Source organism: Sus scrofa, chromosome 11 (genome assembly GCF_000003025.6).
Source record: "Sus scrofa isolate TJ Tabasco breed Duroc chromosome 11, Sscrofa11.1, whole genome shotgun sequence".
NCBI classification, from domain to species: domain Eukaryota; kingdom Metazoa; phylum Chordata; class Mammalia; order Artiodactyla; family Suidae; genus Sus; species Sus scrofa.
In genome coordinates, this window is record NC_010453.5 from 64214687 (window position 1) to 64229457 (window position 14771).

General features: G+C 45.7%; 1 protein-coding gene across 2 annotated transcripts in view; it reads right to left on the bottom strand.

Annotated features, from left to right (window-relative positions):
* ABCC4 (ATP binding cassette subfamily C member 4) overlaps positions 1-14771 on the bottom strand; it is a 220683-nt gene that overhangs the window by 125538 nt on the left and 80374 nt on the right. For both annotated transcript variants that reach the window (XM_021065787.1, XM_021065786.1), the window contains 3 exons: positions 14185-14376; positions 6408-6502; positions 5825-5911 (listed from right to left, as the gene is read on the bottom strand). In XM_021065787.1, coding sequence (XP_020921446.1) covers positions 5825-5911; positions 6408-6502; positions 14185-14376 — 374 coding nt within the window. The remainder of the gene's footprint in view (positions 1-5824; positions 5912-6407; positions 6503-14184; positions 14377-14771) is intronic.

Consider the following 14771-nt stretch of genomic DNA (forward strand, 5'->3'; position numbering starts at 1 on the left):
GGTATAAGGGGTTTTTTATGCTTGGTAGAATTCACTAGTAAAGCCATCTGATCTTGGACTTTTGCTTGTAGGGAGTGTTTTTATTACATATTCAATTTCATTTCCAGTGATGGGGTCTGTTCAATTGATCTATTTCTTCTTGATTCAGTTTTGTCTCTACAAAGTTGTCCATTTCTTCTAAGTTGTCGTATTTGTAGGCATAAAATTTTTCATGCTATTCTCTAACGGTTTTTTGTATTTCTGCAGTATCCACTGAGATTTCTCCTTTTCATTTTTTATTTTGGTTGAGTTCTTTCTCTCCTCTCCTTGGTGAGTCTGGCCAGAGGTTTGTCGACTTTGTTTACCCTTTCAAAGAATCAGCTCTGGGTTTTACTGATTTCTTTCCATTGTTTTTTGAATCTATTTTATTGATTTCCTCACTAATCTTTATGATTGCCTTTCTTCTGATGACTTTAGATTTTGACTGTTCTTTTTCGAATTCTGTTAGGTGGTGGGTTAAGTTGTCAATTTGAGATTTTTCTTTTATTGAGGAAGGCCTGTATTGCTATGAACTTGCCACTAAGCACTGCTTTGGCAGCATCTCATAGATTTTGAATGGTTGTGTTATAATTATCATTTGTCTTGAGTATTTTTTAATTTCCCTTTTGATTTCCTTGTTGACCCATCGGTTTTTTTAGCAGCATGTTGTTTAGTCTCCATGTAGTCAGTTTTTTTTTCATTTCTTTTCCAGTGGTTGATTTCTAGTTTCATGCCATCGTGATCAGAGAAGACACTTCAAATAATTTTTATACTCTGAAGTATGTTGAGGTTAGTTTTGTGCACCAGTATGTGGGACAGGGATCCAGTGTTGCCATGAGCTGTGGTGTATTTTGCAGATGTGGCTCAGATCCCACAATGCTATGGTGTAGGCTGGCAGCTATAGCTCTGATTCGACCCCTAGCCTGGGAATTCCATATGCCACAGGTGCAAAAAAAAAAGAAAAAAAAAAAAAAAAAAAAAAAAAAAAATAGCAACAAAACAACGAAAGAGAGAGACACACAGAACAGAACAACTATAGAAAACACCCTATCTGGCTGACATGTATGCTCTGATGTGGGAGAGGAGGGAGGGAAGGGTGTTGGGCCTTACACCCTGGGGGGTGACATGGGAGCCCTGAGACTATCTGGGGAAATAGCCCTGAAAAAGGGACAGCAGGTGCAGGGATCCTGGGACAGAACATTCCTTCCTGAAGTCTCAGCTTAGCTGGGGACAGGGGTACTCCTAAATGGTCAAGTGCAACCCTTGAGGCTGTGGGAAGACAGAAGGACACAGGCTCCCCCTGGAGGAATGGGGGTAAAGGCAGGGGCCCCTCCTTCACCTGCCTTCTCTGCCCTGGCACACTGTCCCCTGGCCCTGGGACAGAGGGAGCAGTACCTACAGACAGACAGGTGTGAGAAAGGGCCACCAAAGAGCCAGCAAGGCTGGGACACGAGGAGATGTGAGGATGAGCTGGAAAGGCTGATGCAGGCAGACAACAAGGAAGCCTATTCTCCATGTGGGGCCCTACAGCTGCATGCAGAACATGAGGGGAAGTCTGTGCAGGGGGGGAGCAGGAAGGGGGCACTGAGCAGACAGCACCTGGGAGTCTAATGAGGACACACTAAGAACTGATGACCCAGGAGGCAGGGTCTGAGGATGTGGGGCCACAGCTGGACACAGGTGAGTCGGGCATCCATGCACCTAAGGCCTCTAACCTTCTGTAGGTGAGAGAATCCACTTAATGCTCACAATGGACAGTTGTAACTCTTGCAAACCTTAATAACCTTGGCTATAGCTTCACAACTGAAGATAAGTGTTTATGGCAGGTAGAAGTGTAATCCATTCGCTTTTAATACAAAATACTCCCAATACTAAGCTTTAACATGACTGCCATCTCGCATAGCATATTGTTCCATCCAATTTTCTAACTCGTTGAGAACATTCCCTTGTTGCTGCCGAGTGATTTCCTAAATTGTATTCATGCTCCTTGCCCTGAGTTGCCCAAAGAACGTGGTTCTGATTAACAAACAACAATCTTAACAAGTTTGCTTCTATCAAGTGTTTATTCAAAGCCATTAACCCAACAAGTAGAAATACTTTCTGTGTTTGAGGCAGAAGTTGGGAGAACTTCTGTGATGAGCACAGTGATACTTGGCAATCAGAACATGTCCCTCTCTCCTCCCTGTGACACGGATGCCATGGCCACAAGGAACTGTTCTCAGAGTGGTGGGGAGCTTGTCAGACACACACAAGATGGGGTGACAGACCATTGTGAGTTCAGGGCTGGGCTCTGGGAACAGGGAGGCTGGGCTGCTCCTGATGCCAAGAGGGTGCGGGTGGGGAATCTGTCACTGAACTCATGATGGGCCGCAAGGCACTTTTGTAAGGAAAAATTTGGGTTTTAATGGAGAGAGACCTGGAAAGGGTAGTCGGATCAGAGAGCTGGAAGCCATGCCTCAGGTCAGCTGTCCAACTCTCCTGTGTTCGGAAAGATTCAGTGATACCATCCACTTCTTAACTGAAGTAAAATATATGTAACAAAGTATGTAACGTAAAAAGTAAAAAGTACAATTCAGCGGCAGTAAGTGTATCCACATTGTGTGCAGCCATGACCACCGCCCATCTCCAGGGCTCTGTCATCACCCCAACACGAAGCACATTTCACAGACGCTGGTGGACCCGCCCATGACCCCACTTAGTGGGGGTGGAATCCCAGCCCCCAGTGTCCAGAGCTCAGAGCTCCTCAGTCTCACTCTCACACTGACTCTGAGCAGGTCTCCATACGTTGCTATCCCGGACCTGCTGTAAATCAATCATGTCTGCCCCAAATTCACATGCTGACACCTTAACCCCCCCCAGTGAAATATTGACACCTAAGCCAACATGTGACAGAGCCTCCCTCTAAAGAAGTAATTGTTACCCTGAGTTAGGGTGGGACTAAAGCAGTCTGACTGCATCCTGAGAGGAGCAGACCAGGACTTAAGGACAGAGACACAGGGACACACGTGAACAGAGGAAAGACCAAGTGAGGACACAGCAAGGAGGCACCATCAGAAGCCAGGGAGAGGGGTCTCTGCAGAAACAAACCTGCCCACACCCTGACCTTGGACCTTCCCAGCCTCCAGAACTGTGAGAGGTGAACGTCTGTTATTTATAAGCCGCCCAGCCCATGGTCTCCCGTGAGAGCAGCCTGGACGGAAACAGCCCTGGCAAACTAACACAGGGCCTAACACAAGAATTTCCATACAGCTTTCTCTCTGCCCAACAGCCCGAAACCTCCAGGCAAGGACGTGCCTGCTGTTCTCACGGCCTTGCTTCCTCCTCCCTCCACAGCTTGCTTGGCTTCTACTGTTCCTTCAGCAAAAGAAACTCAACCCTCTTCTCAGAACCACAAACCCTGCCCAGCCTGCAGGCCCACAGGGCCCTTCCCACCACGCCCAGTGCCCAGGGAACTTCCCAGCTTAAACTGAAACCTCCTGCTGCCCATGTGGGCCTCCACTCAGCACTCACTGTCCTGTATGGAAACCCCGACACCTTGAGTCTGCTGACCTCTCCCCAGGCATCTGCCTGAACGAGCTCCGAGGCGACACAGATTCCTGAGAGGCAGGAAGGAGGGCTGAGCGTCTCAGTCTCCCTCATTCTGCCCCGTGTGGCTCCTCCCCGTCTCCTGGCTCACTGCCCTCCTGTGGGAACTAAGCCCTTTTGTGCAACAACATCTGTAAGGGCATCAACTCAGTGCACACAGTAGGGCTGTAATAAGAGCTCAGGAAAGCACGGAAAGGGCTTGTTGACTTTAAAAAGGTGACCAACAGGAGTTGCTGACGTGGTTCAGCGGAAACTACTCTGACTAGTATCCATGAGGATGCAGGTTCGATCCCTCAACTGAATCAGTGGGTTAAGGATCCAGAGTTGCTGTGAGCTGTGGCACAGGCCAGAGGCTGAAGCTCTGATTTGACTCCTAGCCTGGGAATTTCCATATTCTACAGGTATGGCCCTAAAAAGATAAAAAGTTTAAAAATAAATAAATAAAAAAGGAGAACAACAGCAAATTCACCAACCATGGGGTAGATGTGGGTGCTATTTAGCAAAAGCAAGTTCATATGACTTTCAATAAGGCCAGTCTAGGAGTTCCTGCTGTGGCCCACTGTACAATCACTTAAGTTATAATGCATGAAAATCATTATGATTGTAAATATATAGGTGTTTAAGACATAAAATGAATTACTTTGTTCATTTGTGGTTATTCTGGCTAAATAAAAATCATTAAAAACCACTTGAATATGAGTTCCCATCGTGGCGCAGTGGTTAATGAATCCGACTAGGAACCATGAGGTTGCGGGTTCGGTCCCTGCACTTGCTCAGTGGGTTAACGATCCAGCGTTGCCGTGAGCTGTGGTGTAGGTTGCAGACACGGCTTGGATCCCGCGTTGCTGTGGCTCTGGCGTAGGCCGGTGGCTACAGCTCCGATTCAACCCCTAGCCTGGGAAACTCCATATGCCGCGGGAGTGGCCCAAGAAATAGCAACAACAACAACAACCACAAAAGACAAAAAAGACCAAAAAAAAAAAAAAAAAAACCACTTGAATAGACAAGAATTATGAAAACATTTAGCATTGCATAAATTCACGGATAAGCTGTAAATCCATACTATGTGGACATTTCAGAAAATGCTTTACTTTTGAGTATTATTATCTACCTCATTAAATCAGGTGTTTATTCTTTTTTAAAAAATGTTTATTCTTGACGTTGAAACTATATAACTGTATTATTCAGAATTTAGTGTATCAAGAACTTTTGTGTGTGTTCATTAACCACTCCAATTAAATTCAGTGAACATCTAAGAAAAGAAAAAGGAATCCAACTGCAGCAGCTCAGGACCCAACGGAGGTTCAATCCCTGACCAGCGCAGTGGGTCGTTGCTGCAGCTGTGGTGTAGGTAGCAGCTGCAGCGTGGATTCAATCTCTGGCCCACGAACTCTACCATGGGTGTAGACATTAACAAAAGAAAAAGAAAAAAAGCCCATTCTAGATGCCATCAGAGGCATCAGTCAATGTGTGTTACTGCACATTACACACAGAAAAGCATCACAGTTGTTTTATTTCAGGAGTTTGGTGGCCAAGCCAGAGCCACTGACAACAAATTCCAGAAACACAAATGAAAGAGAAGGTTTCAGCCAGAATCCAGGTACTGAGGTTCAAATTCAAGTTAGCCCTACACTGTGGGTCTGAGCATTATTTCTTCTAAGAATCCATGAAGCAATGTTAAAGAATTAAAATCATACTCTGATATGGAATAAATCATTCTTAAATTGTAGGCTTTACTAAGTATTTCCAAACCGAAAGAACACTACGCACAAACGAACAAGGCCTTTCCACAGAAGCCCAATGTGCTGAAAACATCCCTTCTAACTAACTGGCCTTCAACAAATGATGGAGGAGAAGAACTGACAGCCAGGTACCTGGCTCCCGAGTCCCACTCTCCCTACAGCACCTCTCTTATTCCTGGGCTCAGGATCTGTCCACAGGGTCTGGTTTTCAGCTGCAAGGAGCAGGGGCACCTGCCATCTGCTCCTCACTCCCTAAAGCACCGACTCCACTGGCCTCCACACACTGGAAGCCCCTTCTGCACTTTCCATCCTGACCTCCTTCTGCTGCACGATTTCTCTATGATGGGTCTTCTATGGAGGTGGGGGAGGGTGGAAGGAGTCAAGTCTCCTGAAGCACAGAGGCTTTCCTGAGCTCCGTTCCCTGGACCTGCAGGGATCCTGGAAGAAGCAGAAATGACAGGAAACAGGAGCAAACTCACAGCTCAAACAGATGCCTGCTGACTTCTGCATCAACGGCACTGAGCGGGTCGTCCAGGAGGTAGATGTCCGCGTCCTGATACACGGCTCTAGAAAACGTAGAGAGACATCAGGAGAAGGACACATCCTGGGAGTTCCCTTCCTGGCTCAGCAATTAATGAACCTGGCTAGGATCAATGATGATGTGGCTTTGATCCCTGACCTCACTTGGTGGGTTAAGAATCTGGCATTGCCGTGAGCTTTGGTGTAGGTTGCAGACATGCCTCAGATCCTGTGTTTCTGTGGCTGTGGTGTAGGTGTGATTCGACCCCTAGTCTGGGCCTGGGAACCTCCATATGCTGCAGGTGAGGCCATACAAAGAAAAGAAAAAAAAAAGAGAGAGAGAGAACGCATCCCACTCCTGGATCCCAGCTCTGACTGAAACCTAACGGCGTCCAACGTCTCTACCTTCCTTCCTGGAGCCCAGTGAAAGGGCCGGGCCCCTGCTCGCCACGGCACCCATTTGGGGAGGGGTCTGCAGGCTCACCTCCACTAGAGGCCACGGAGGATTGGGGGGCAGGGGTGCGCCTTGGAAACGCTCTTTACCTTGCCAGGCTGATGCGGGCTTTCTGCCCTCCGCTCAGCGTGGTTCCCCGGTCTCCGATCACAGTTAGGTCCCCATCCTCTAAAAGCTGCAAATCCTACAAAGAGAGAGGAAAGGGGAAAAGAAAACAATTTAAATTGTGTTCTCTTCTTGCCATGCTAAACATCCAGAATCAATTTCTCATAGGAGTACTTGATCAAGAGCTATGTGCTTACTTTGTAGGAACTAAACTGTAAACTGAACATTGAAAAAAAAAATTCTCAAGGCTTTTGATTTCTTTTCATTCAGCACTTATGTATTTGACTCTTGATAGTTGAGGATTGGATATCTGCAAGGGATTGTACTGGACACCACAAATTCAGTCATAAGGGAAACAAAGTTCCTAGGGTTTTTCCCATGGTGGGAGATGGACAGTAGGGAAGGATGGGGTCCCCTTTACTGAGCTGGGGAGATGCTAGATGCGGGTTTGGGAGACTTTGGTCATTGACAAGTTGTGATGATCTCTCTTGGTGACAACACCGTGCAGCTAGATATGCAAGTGTGAAGGTCTGTGATAGAGGCACCAGTGTTGAGGGCTGGTGACACAGGCTGGTGAAGGCACAGGCTTATTTTATCAGGGAATGAGTGTGGCTTAAACTGGTCATTTTGCTTATTTGGTCTCAGCTTCCCACTTTCAGAGAAGGAACCACATTTGACCTCTGTCTTCACAGTGATACTTAAGGCAAGTGACAGACAAGAGCTGTACAAGAAATGGGAGCAGATGGAGTTCCCGCTGTGGCACAATGGGATCAGCAGTGTCTTGCGATTGCTGAGACACAGGTTGGATTCCCGGCCCAGCACAGTAGGTTAAGGATCCGGCATTGCCACAGCTGCAGCTTAGGTCACAGCTGCAGCTCGGATCTGATCCCTGGCACGGAAACTCCATATGCCATGGGGTGGCCAAAAAACGGAGAAAAAGAAAGAAAAAAAGAAAAGGAAAGAAAGAAACAGGGGCAGAAGGAGCAGGCTGGGCAGGAAAAACCAGAGGGAAACACACAGTGAGCTAAAGGGACACCGAGCAGCTCAGCTGGACCAAGTAGGTGCTTGTCCGTGGGAGCAGGCAGAACTCAGAGCTGAGAAGGATAAGAAGTTTTGACTTGAGGATCTGGGACTCTATCAAAAGTTATATCTGAATATTATATAGGAAGTAAATAGACAAATCGCAGTAAGCTAAAAAGAAGAGAACATCCCCAAATGACAAGAAAACAATCAGTTACACTGTATTATATTAGAAATCTTCGCTTGCCTATAATTATCACTTGACACATCCTGGTATAGACAAGCAGAGAAGTTGTGGACTTCGTCATCTATTAAACCCCCAAGATCAACCTAGGATACACAGCAATACCTTTCTGCAGATGAAGCCGTTGTTTCTTTGTCTCTATTTTGGTAAATTTGGGGAGAAACTAAGGGATAAACAAATCCTTTCATCTCCCTCAGTCTCATTTTCCTCTTCTACAGAACGTGCTGTAGAAACAAGAATCACTAAATTCAAGGATACTGTGAAAATCAAAAGAAATAGACACCCTCCATTAATGGAAAAAAGGACACGAATTGATTATTGTAACTTGCTACTGGTGACTGATACCTATTTCCTCAAACCGACAGTCGGACCCCATTCACAGTGAAAATCACAGCAAGTCACTTGACCACAAGAAGAAAGAAAGAATCTATTCATCACAAACCTCCCTGATGGTCCAGAGACACACAGACACCTGCAGGTTCCCCGAACACTCAAAGCTAAACTAGGGTGAAACAATTTAAAGGCAGCAATTATTCACATTTTTTCTTTCTGGACCTCAGAAGTTAATGGCATCTCTTGCTTCTCCTTTTCATCAAAAACAATGAGCCATTTTCACACAGACTCCTAGCCTCATACACACTTTATTTGGCTTCTGTTTCACGACTGATAGTCCTTGCAAACTATTCTACTTCATTTTTCTGCATCAATTTTGTTGCTTTTGTTTCATGCTCAAAGTAACACCACATTTTAGCACAGCAATCTTAACCACATGCTATAACACACTTAAAATCTACTCTCTCATTTAGCAGTTAGGGCATAAGGAACAGGCTCTCTTGAGTCTGTGTTGTTTGCACTGCAAACTATTTATGGACAAGCCCCAGATGGGAAAAACATTTTGAAGGATTTGAAGTAAAATTCCAACCATGATTTTCTGATCCGGTTAAAGGGAAAAGGCCAAGTTGAGCATATGTTACAATCCCTCCCTCTGACAGGAAGGTGCTCTCATTCACGCTGGTTTCCTCTCAGTTCAAGTTCACCAATGTTCACAGAAGAGCAGACACACACGCTAGAGGCGAACTGGGACGTGGTGACGCTGCTTTGCTGCCACCTGTGCAAGAAGCACATCAGGGCCCTTCAGCAGCGGCGAGACTCAGCAGAAGCCCCACGGGGAGGACGGTGGGAACGGCTGGGGCAGGTGACGGAGGCCCTGGCAGAGGAGGGCGGGACCCCAGGGTCAGACAGCGGGGCGCTGCCTTTCTCCACAGCCTGCCTTCCAAGTGGAATCACCCTCCTCTCAGGCCTGGCAGCGCCCTGCCCATCCTTCCAGGCTCAGCCCATACATGCTCTCCCAGGAATCCGGCCTGGGGTCTGCGTTCCTCCTACTGGCTTCCTAAGGCTGTGCTCACAGCTCCCGGAAAGGACCAGCTTGTTCTGCCCCATAATTTGTGCCCACACACACAGCCACTCTTAGCTTCTGGAGGGAGGTCTGGGCACCAAGCTTTGCTCTGGACCCTGATGCCGCTTCTCTATCATCCTCACAACACGCTGCGCAGGAGGGACTGGCCCCATTTCACAGACGAGGACACTGAGACCAGCTGAGCTTACATTACAGGGCTGGGGACTGTTAGATGTTAAACGGAAGAGCTGGCATCTGAACCAAGCTCCTGTCAATTCATAGCCTTTTGCTTTTTCACTTCATGCTACACAAATGGTGGCTGAAAAGTATATTTAAAATGAAAGCAGGAGTTCCCGTCCTGGCTCAGTGGTTAACGAATCCAACTAGGAACCATGAGGTTGCGGGTTCAATCCCTGGCCTTCCTTGGTGGGTTAAAGATCCAGCGTTGCTGTGAGCTGTAGTTGTAGGTTACAGACATGGCTCCGATCCCACATTGCTCTGGCTCTGGCATAGGCTGGCAGCTACAGTTCAGATTATACCCCTAGCCTGGGAATCTCCAAATGCCGCGGGTGCAGCCCTAGAAAAGACAAAAAGACAAAAAAATAAATAAACAAACAAATAAAAAATAAATAAACTAAATGAAATCAATACTGAAATAACAAGACTTGGAAGGCCTCTAAGACACAGAAGTATCACTACTTCTCTGTGTTTAGCCTCATGTATCCTTTTGAACTCATGATTTATTTCATACTAAGTCACAGGCCATGATATAATGACCTCAACTGAGAGATAAAAAGTAAACTTACTACTCTGTGACTGTCAACAGAATAGGAAAGGCAATGTACAAGCTGTTAGAAATGGAGGAAATATAAGCTTAAAGGGCAAGTTTGTGGGTGTCCCAGCAAGGCTGGTAAAGCCAAGTAATCTATGTGGGAACATAATTAAACTAGAATTTGTTTGGAGTTCCATTGTGCCTCAGCGGAAACGAATGTGACTATTATCCATGAGGACACAGGTTCAATCCCTGGCCCCCCAGTGGGTTAAGGATCTGGCATTGCGGTGAGCTATGGCGTAGGTCGCAGACTCCGCTCGGATCTGTTGTTACTGTGGCTGTGGTGTAGGCCCATGGCTACGGCTCCTATTAGACCCCTAAGCTGGGAATCTCCATATGCCGCAGGTGCGGCCCTAAAAAGACCCCCCGCCCAAAAAAAAAAACCCTAGAATGTATCAAATCAAAAACTTTACATATATATTGCCTAAAAAGTTTTTAAAAGCTGCCAAAGGTTGCAGTGAGCTGTGGTGCAGGTCCCAGACGTGGCTTGGATCCCCCATTGCTGTGACTGTGGGGTAGGCTGGCGGCTACAGCTCTGATTAGACCCCTAGCCTGGGAACCTCCATATGCCCCAAAAAAGACCAAAACAACAAACAGACAAAATCCTGCCAAAGACAAGTAGACAATAGACAAACAAATGTTACCTGTGAATTGCTTGTTAGAACCATGGGTATAGAGCACCTCCAAAATATCAACTCAATAATGACAGTTTTATACCCAGACACCTTCTTTCTAACATGGCCGATTTTTGTGGATGTGATTTTACCCAAAACGGGCTGCGCTTACAATTTTTTTAAACATTATTCTAACATTTATTGAGTCCTTGTTATGTGCCTAGCCATCAAGTGCTTTAGAACCATTACTGCATTTCATCTTTATAACAACCTAATGAGGCTGAGAGCATATGGAAGGGCCAGGGAACAAATCCAAGCCAGAGCTGCAACCTAGACCACAGTGGTAATAATGGCATGGTAACACCAGATCCTTAACCCACTGCACCACAGTGGGAACTCCAGAACTGTCAATTCTGAGGTTACAGGACACCAACAATCACAGGACTCCTCTTGCCACAGAAGTCACAACTTTGTCTCTACAAAGGACATTTTTATAGATGAAGAAGTGAGGTTTTGTAAGCTTAAGACAAGCAGCCAAAAATCACTGCATTTTCCTCCTAGTAAATAGAGAAACTGAGACTATTCCTGGCCTTCTGACCCCTAGCCCTCGCAGTTTAACCACGGTCCCTACAACACTAGCATTATTAGGTTCTTCCCTAAATTGTGGTCTCTAACTCATGGCAGTGACACTTTGAATATATCATCAGCCTAATTCAATGTTGCCAAATGTGATTACCTCCTATATTATTACAGAAAAATTTTCAGCTCAATGAACTTAAACGCTTACTCCAATTAGATCTGGTATAATACATTTAGTTCTTATTAATATATATAATAGAAAACATGTTGCTTTTTTTCTAGTTTATCCTCCAGGATTGTGGGGGGAGGGACAGAGAGCTCGAAGAAGAAGTATTTGTGGTTTTTGTTTGTATGTATATAGAGAAAAGTGGCATATGCCATGTGGCTGCAAAGCCTCAGCCCCCAGGGAAAACACTGAATGGCAGCCATTGCGCCAGCATCTGCTCTTCTCCAGAGATGTGCAAATGTTGGAGAGAAAGACAGCCCTGAGCTTCACCAGAAAGACAAGGTTGTGCAAAGAAACAGCCACACACTGGCCTGGGGTCTCATGTGAGCATCGGATGCTGGACGGAAGGTAAAGAGGAAATGCCTGACATCTGCTTATTCCACATTCTACCTCCCACCTTCATCTTTCACCCACTGTTTAAAAAGCTTGACCTGGAGCTCCTGTAGTGGCGCAGTGAAAACGAATCCGACTAGGAACCATGAGGTTGCGGATTCAACCCCTGGCCTTGCTCAGTGGGCTTAGGATCCGGTGTTGCCATGAGCTGTGGTGTAGGTTTCAGACGCAGCTGGGATCCTGCGTTGCTGTGACTGTGGCGAAGGCCCGCAGCTTAGCTCCCATTCAACCCCTAGCCTGGGAACCTCCACATGCCACAGGTGTGGCCCTAAAAAGCTAAAAAAAAAAAGTTCGTCCTTAAAAACTTCTTCCATTGAGAGGCAGCATGGCACCATGAACATCATGGCTTCTAGAGTCTGACCTTGAGCTACAAAGGTTGAGGTGAATCATTTCACAGCTCCAAGCCTCAGCTTTATCAACTACAAAATGAAGATGGTAACATCAAAGATACTGGTATAAGATTAATAACTAGTACACCTTTATACATTTGTGAATGCAGATGAGTGATAGAAAAACGATTTGCCCGTGGACGCTGAATAAATAAATAAACAAGAGTGTTCTTATTATTTTACACTTGGTTTCCCCTTTGGTTTTTTTTGTTTGTTTTTTTTTTTTTTTTTTGCTTTTTAGGGCTGCACCCACGGCATATGGAGGTACTGAGGCTAGGGGTCTAATTAGAGCTACAGCTGCAGGTATACACCACAGCCACAGCAACACAGGAGCTGAGCTACGTCTTTGGACCTACACCACAGCTCAAGGCAACGCCAGATCCTTAACCCAACAAGTGAGGCCAGAGATCGAACCTGCAACTTCATGGTTCCTAGTCAGATTTGTTTCCGCTGCACCTTGATGGGAACTCCCTTTTCTTTTCTTCTATTGTATAAACAAGTAAAAAAATCTGGTTCATTACTGGCAACTTCATGTCCTTTCTGAAAACACACAATGTCCCATTAACAAGAACCCAGGAGAGAGAAATGAAAGTCCACTGAACAAGCAATTCTGCTTCATCCACTTCATTATCAACTGCTACTCATCTGATCTATGATGGTCAAGCCACTGTTGAAGCAAAATTACGATTCCCTCAAAAAGTGGGTTTGGAGCCTTCAACACCACACCTGTGAACGTCTGTCCCAGCCACTTCCTCATGGTATAAAAGAACAGTCGGATATGCAGACTGCACTGAACAGACCCCGGGGGTGAGGCCTTTAATGCTATTATTCACTGATCTTTATAACTCAAGACAATAACATCGTATTGGTATTTACCCTTTTTCTTTCTTTTTGGCAAAATTATATTCTCCTATCTGGTAAGTTCAGATTTCATCATTCATTCAATCATTTCAATGAAATCCCTATGCAGAGTTAAACACATCATCTTGCTATTTTCCCTGAAACTCAGTATCATTTCTGAAAACAAAAACCCTAACCCCCAACGAAACGATATGAGAAATTTAAGAAGAAATTTGGAAGCAATCATTTTCTTTAAATAATAAATTTCAAGGCAAAAGCAATGTGGAGAAGGAAACCTAGAGATGGACAAGGACCCAGGAGGCATCGGCCACGTGCAGGGGGCAGAGCTTCTGTGGATCTGATTCAAACCCATGGTGAGGGAGGTTTCTCGGTGGGCTGATTAACAAAGTGTAACGATGCACTAGAAGACTGATGAGATTCAGGATATTGGGTTATTTTTTTTAGGTGTAATTAACGTGATGATTTTTCCCCAAAGTCTTTCCTATCTTCTAGGAAAATTAAATTTACAGATAAATTCATCTGAGGTCTAGGATCAGCTTCTGAATAATTTGGGGTGGGGGTGGCGTGGGGCTGGCAGAGGGTGGGGTACAGAGGCAACAAGACTGGCCACCAGCTGATCCTGGAATCAGGGGTGGGTACATGAGGGTTCGTCACACCATGCTCTCATTTCTGCAAATTTTTCTAAAATAAATACGTTTAAAAGTAAACAAAGCATTAAAAACCGAAACAGGGTGTTTCTGTTGTGGCTCAGTGGTTAATGAATCCAACTAGTATCCACGAGTACACATGTTCGATCCCTGGCCTCGCTCAGTAAGTTAAGGATCTGGTATTGCCATGATCTTCGGTGTAGGTCGCAGACTCAGCTTGGATCCAGCATCGCTGTGGCTGTAGTATAGACTGGCATCTGTAGCTCTGATCAGACCCCTAGCCTGGGAACCTCTATATGCCATGGGTGCAGCCCTAAAAAGACAAAAAATACAAATAAATAAAAAATATAAAAAATCGAAACAACCTCCCCCCTCTGCACACAAAGGCACTCTTTAAGTTCTGTTGTAACATGAGAATTCAAACAGCAAGGCATGTGTATACATATTTACCGAGAAGACCACGGCTTTCAAAGAGCTTTCGAAAGTTGGAAAAAAGGCTTTTAACCAACAGTATCACTATTTGAAATTCGACTATTGGGAAGCCAATAGGCATTACTCACCTTTCTCAAAGCACAAGCCTTTATGACTTTTTCATATCGTTCTTTTTCATATGTCTTCCCAAATAAAATATTACTCCTCACAGTTCCTGAAAACACCCAGGGCTGCTGAGAAACATACGCAATCCTTCCACGCACAGTGACCAGGCCCTGGCTTGGCCGCAGCTCCCCCAGGACCGCACTCAACAGTGACGACTGCAACAGATGCAAACACACACATGAGCAGGCAGCACCCAGGACAGAACAGGCTCTGCAGCACAGCTTCCCTGCCCTGGGTGCTTGATAAACAACAGAAAACTTTCATTTGGAACAAGAAAAACTACAGCCATGCCAGTAGGGACCAAAAAAAAAAAAAGGAAGCAGGAAGAAAAGGGAGTTTCTGTTGTGGCTCAGCAGTAACGAATCCAACTAGTATCCATGAGGATGCAGGTTCCATCCCTGGCCTCGCTCAGTGGGTTAAGGATCTGGCGTTACCATGAGCCACAGGTTGCAGACACGGCTCAGATCTGGCACTGCTATTGGCCGTGGCCATGACTGTGGCCAGCAGCCTCAGCTCCGATTCGACCCCTAGCCTGGGAACTTCCATGTCC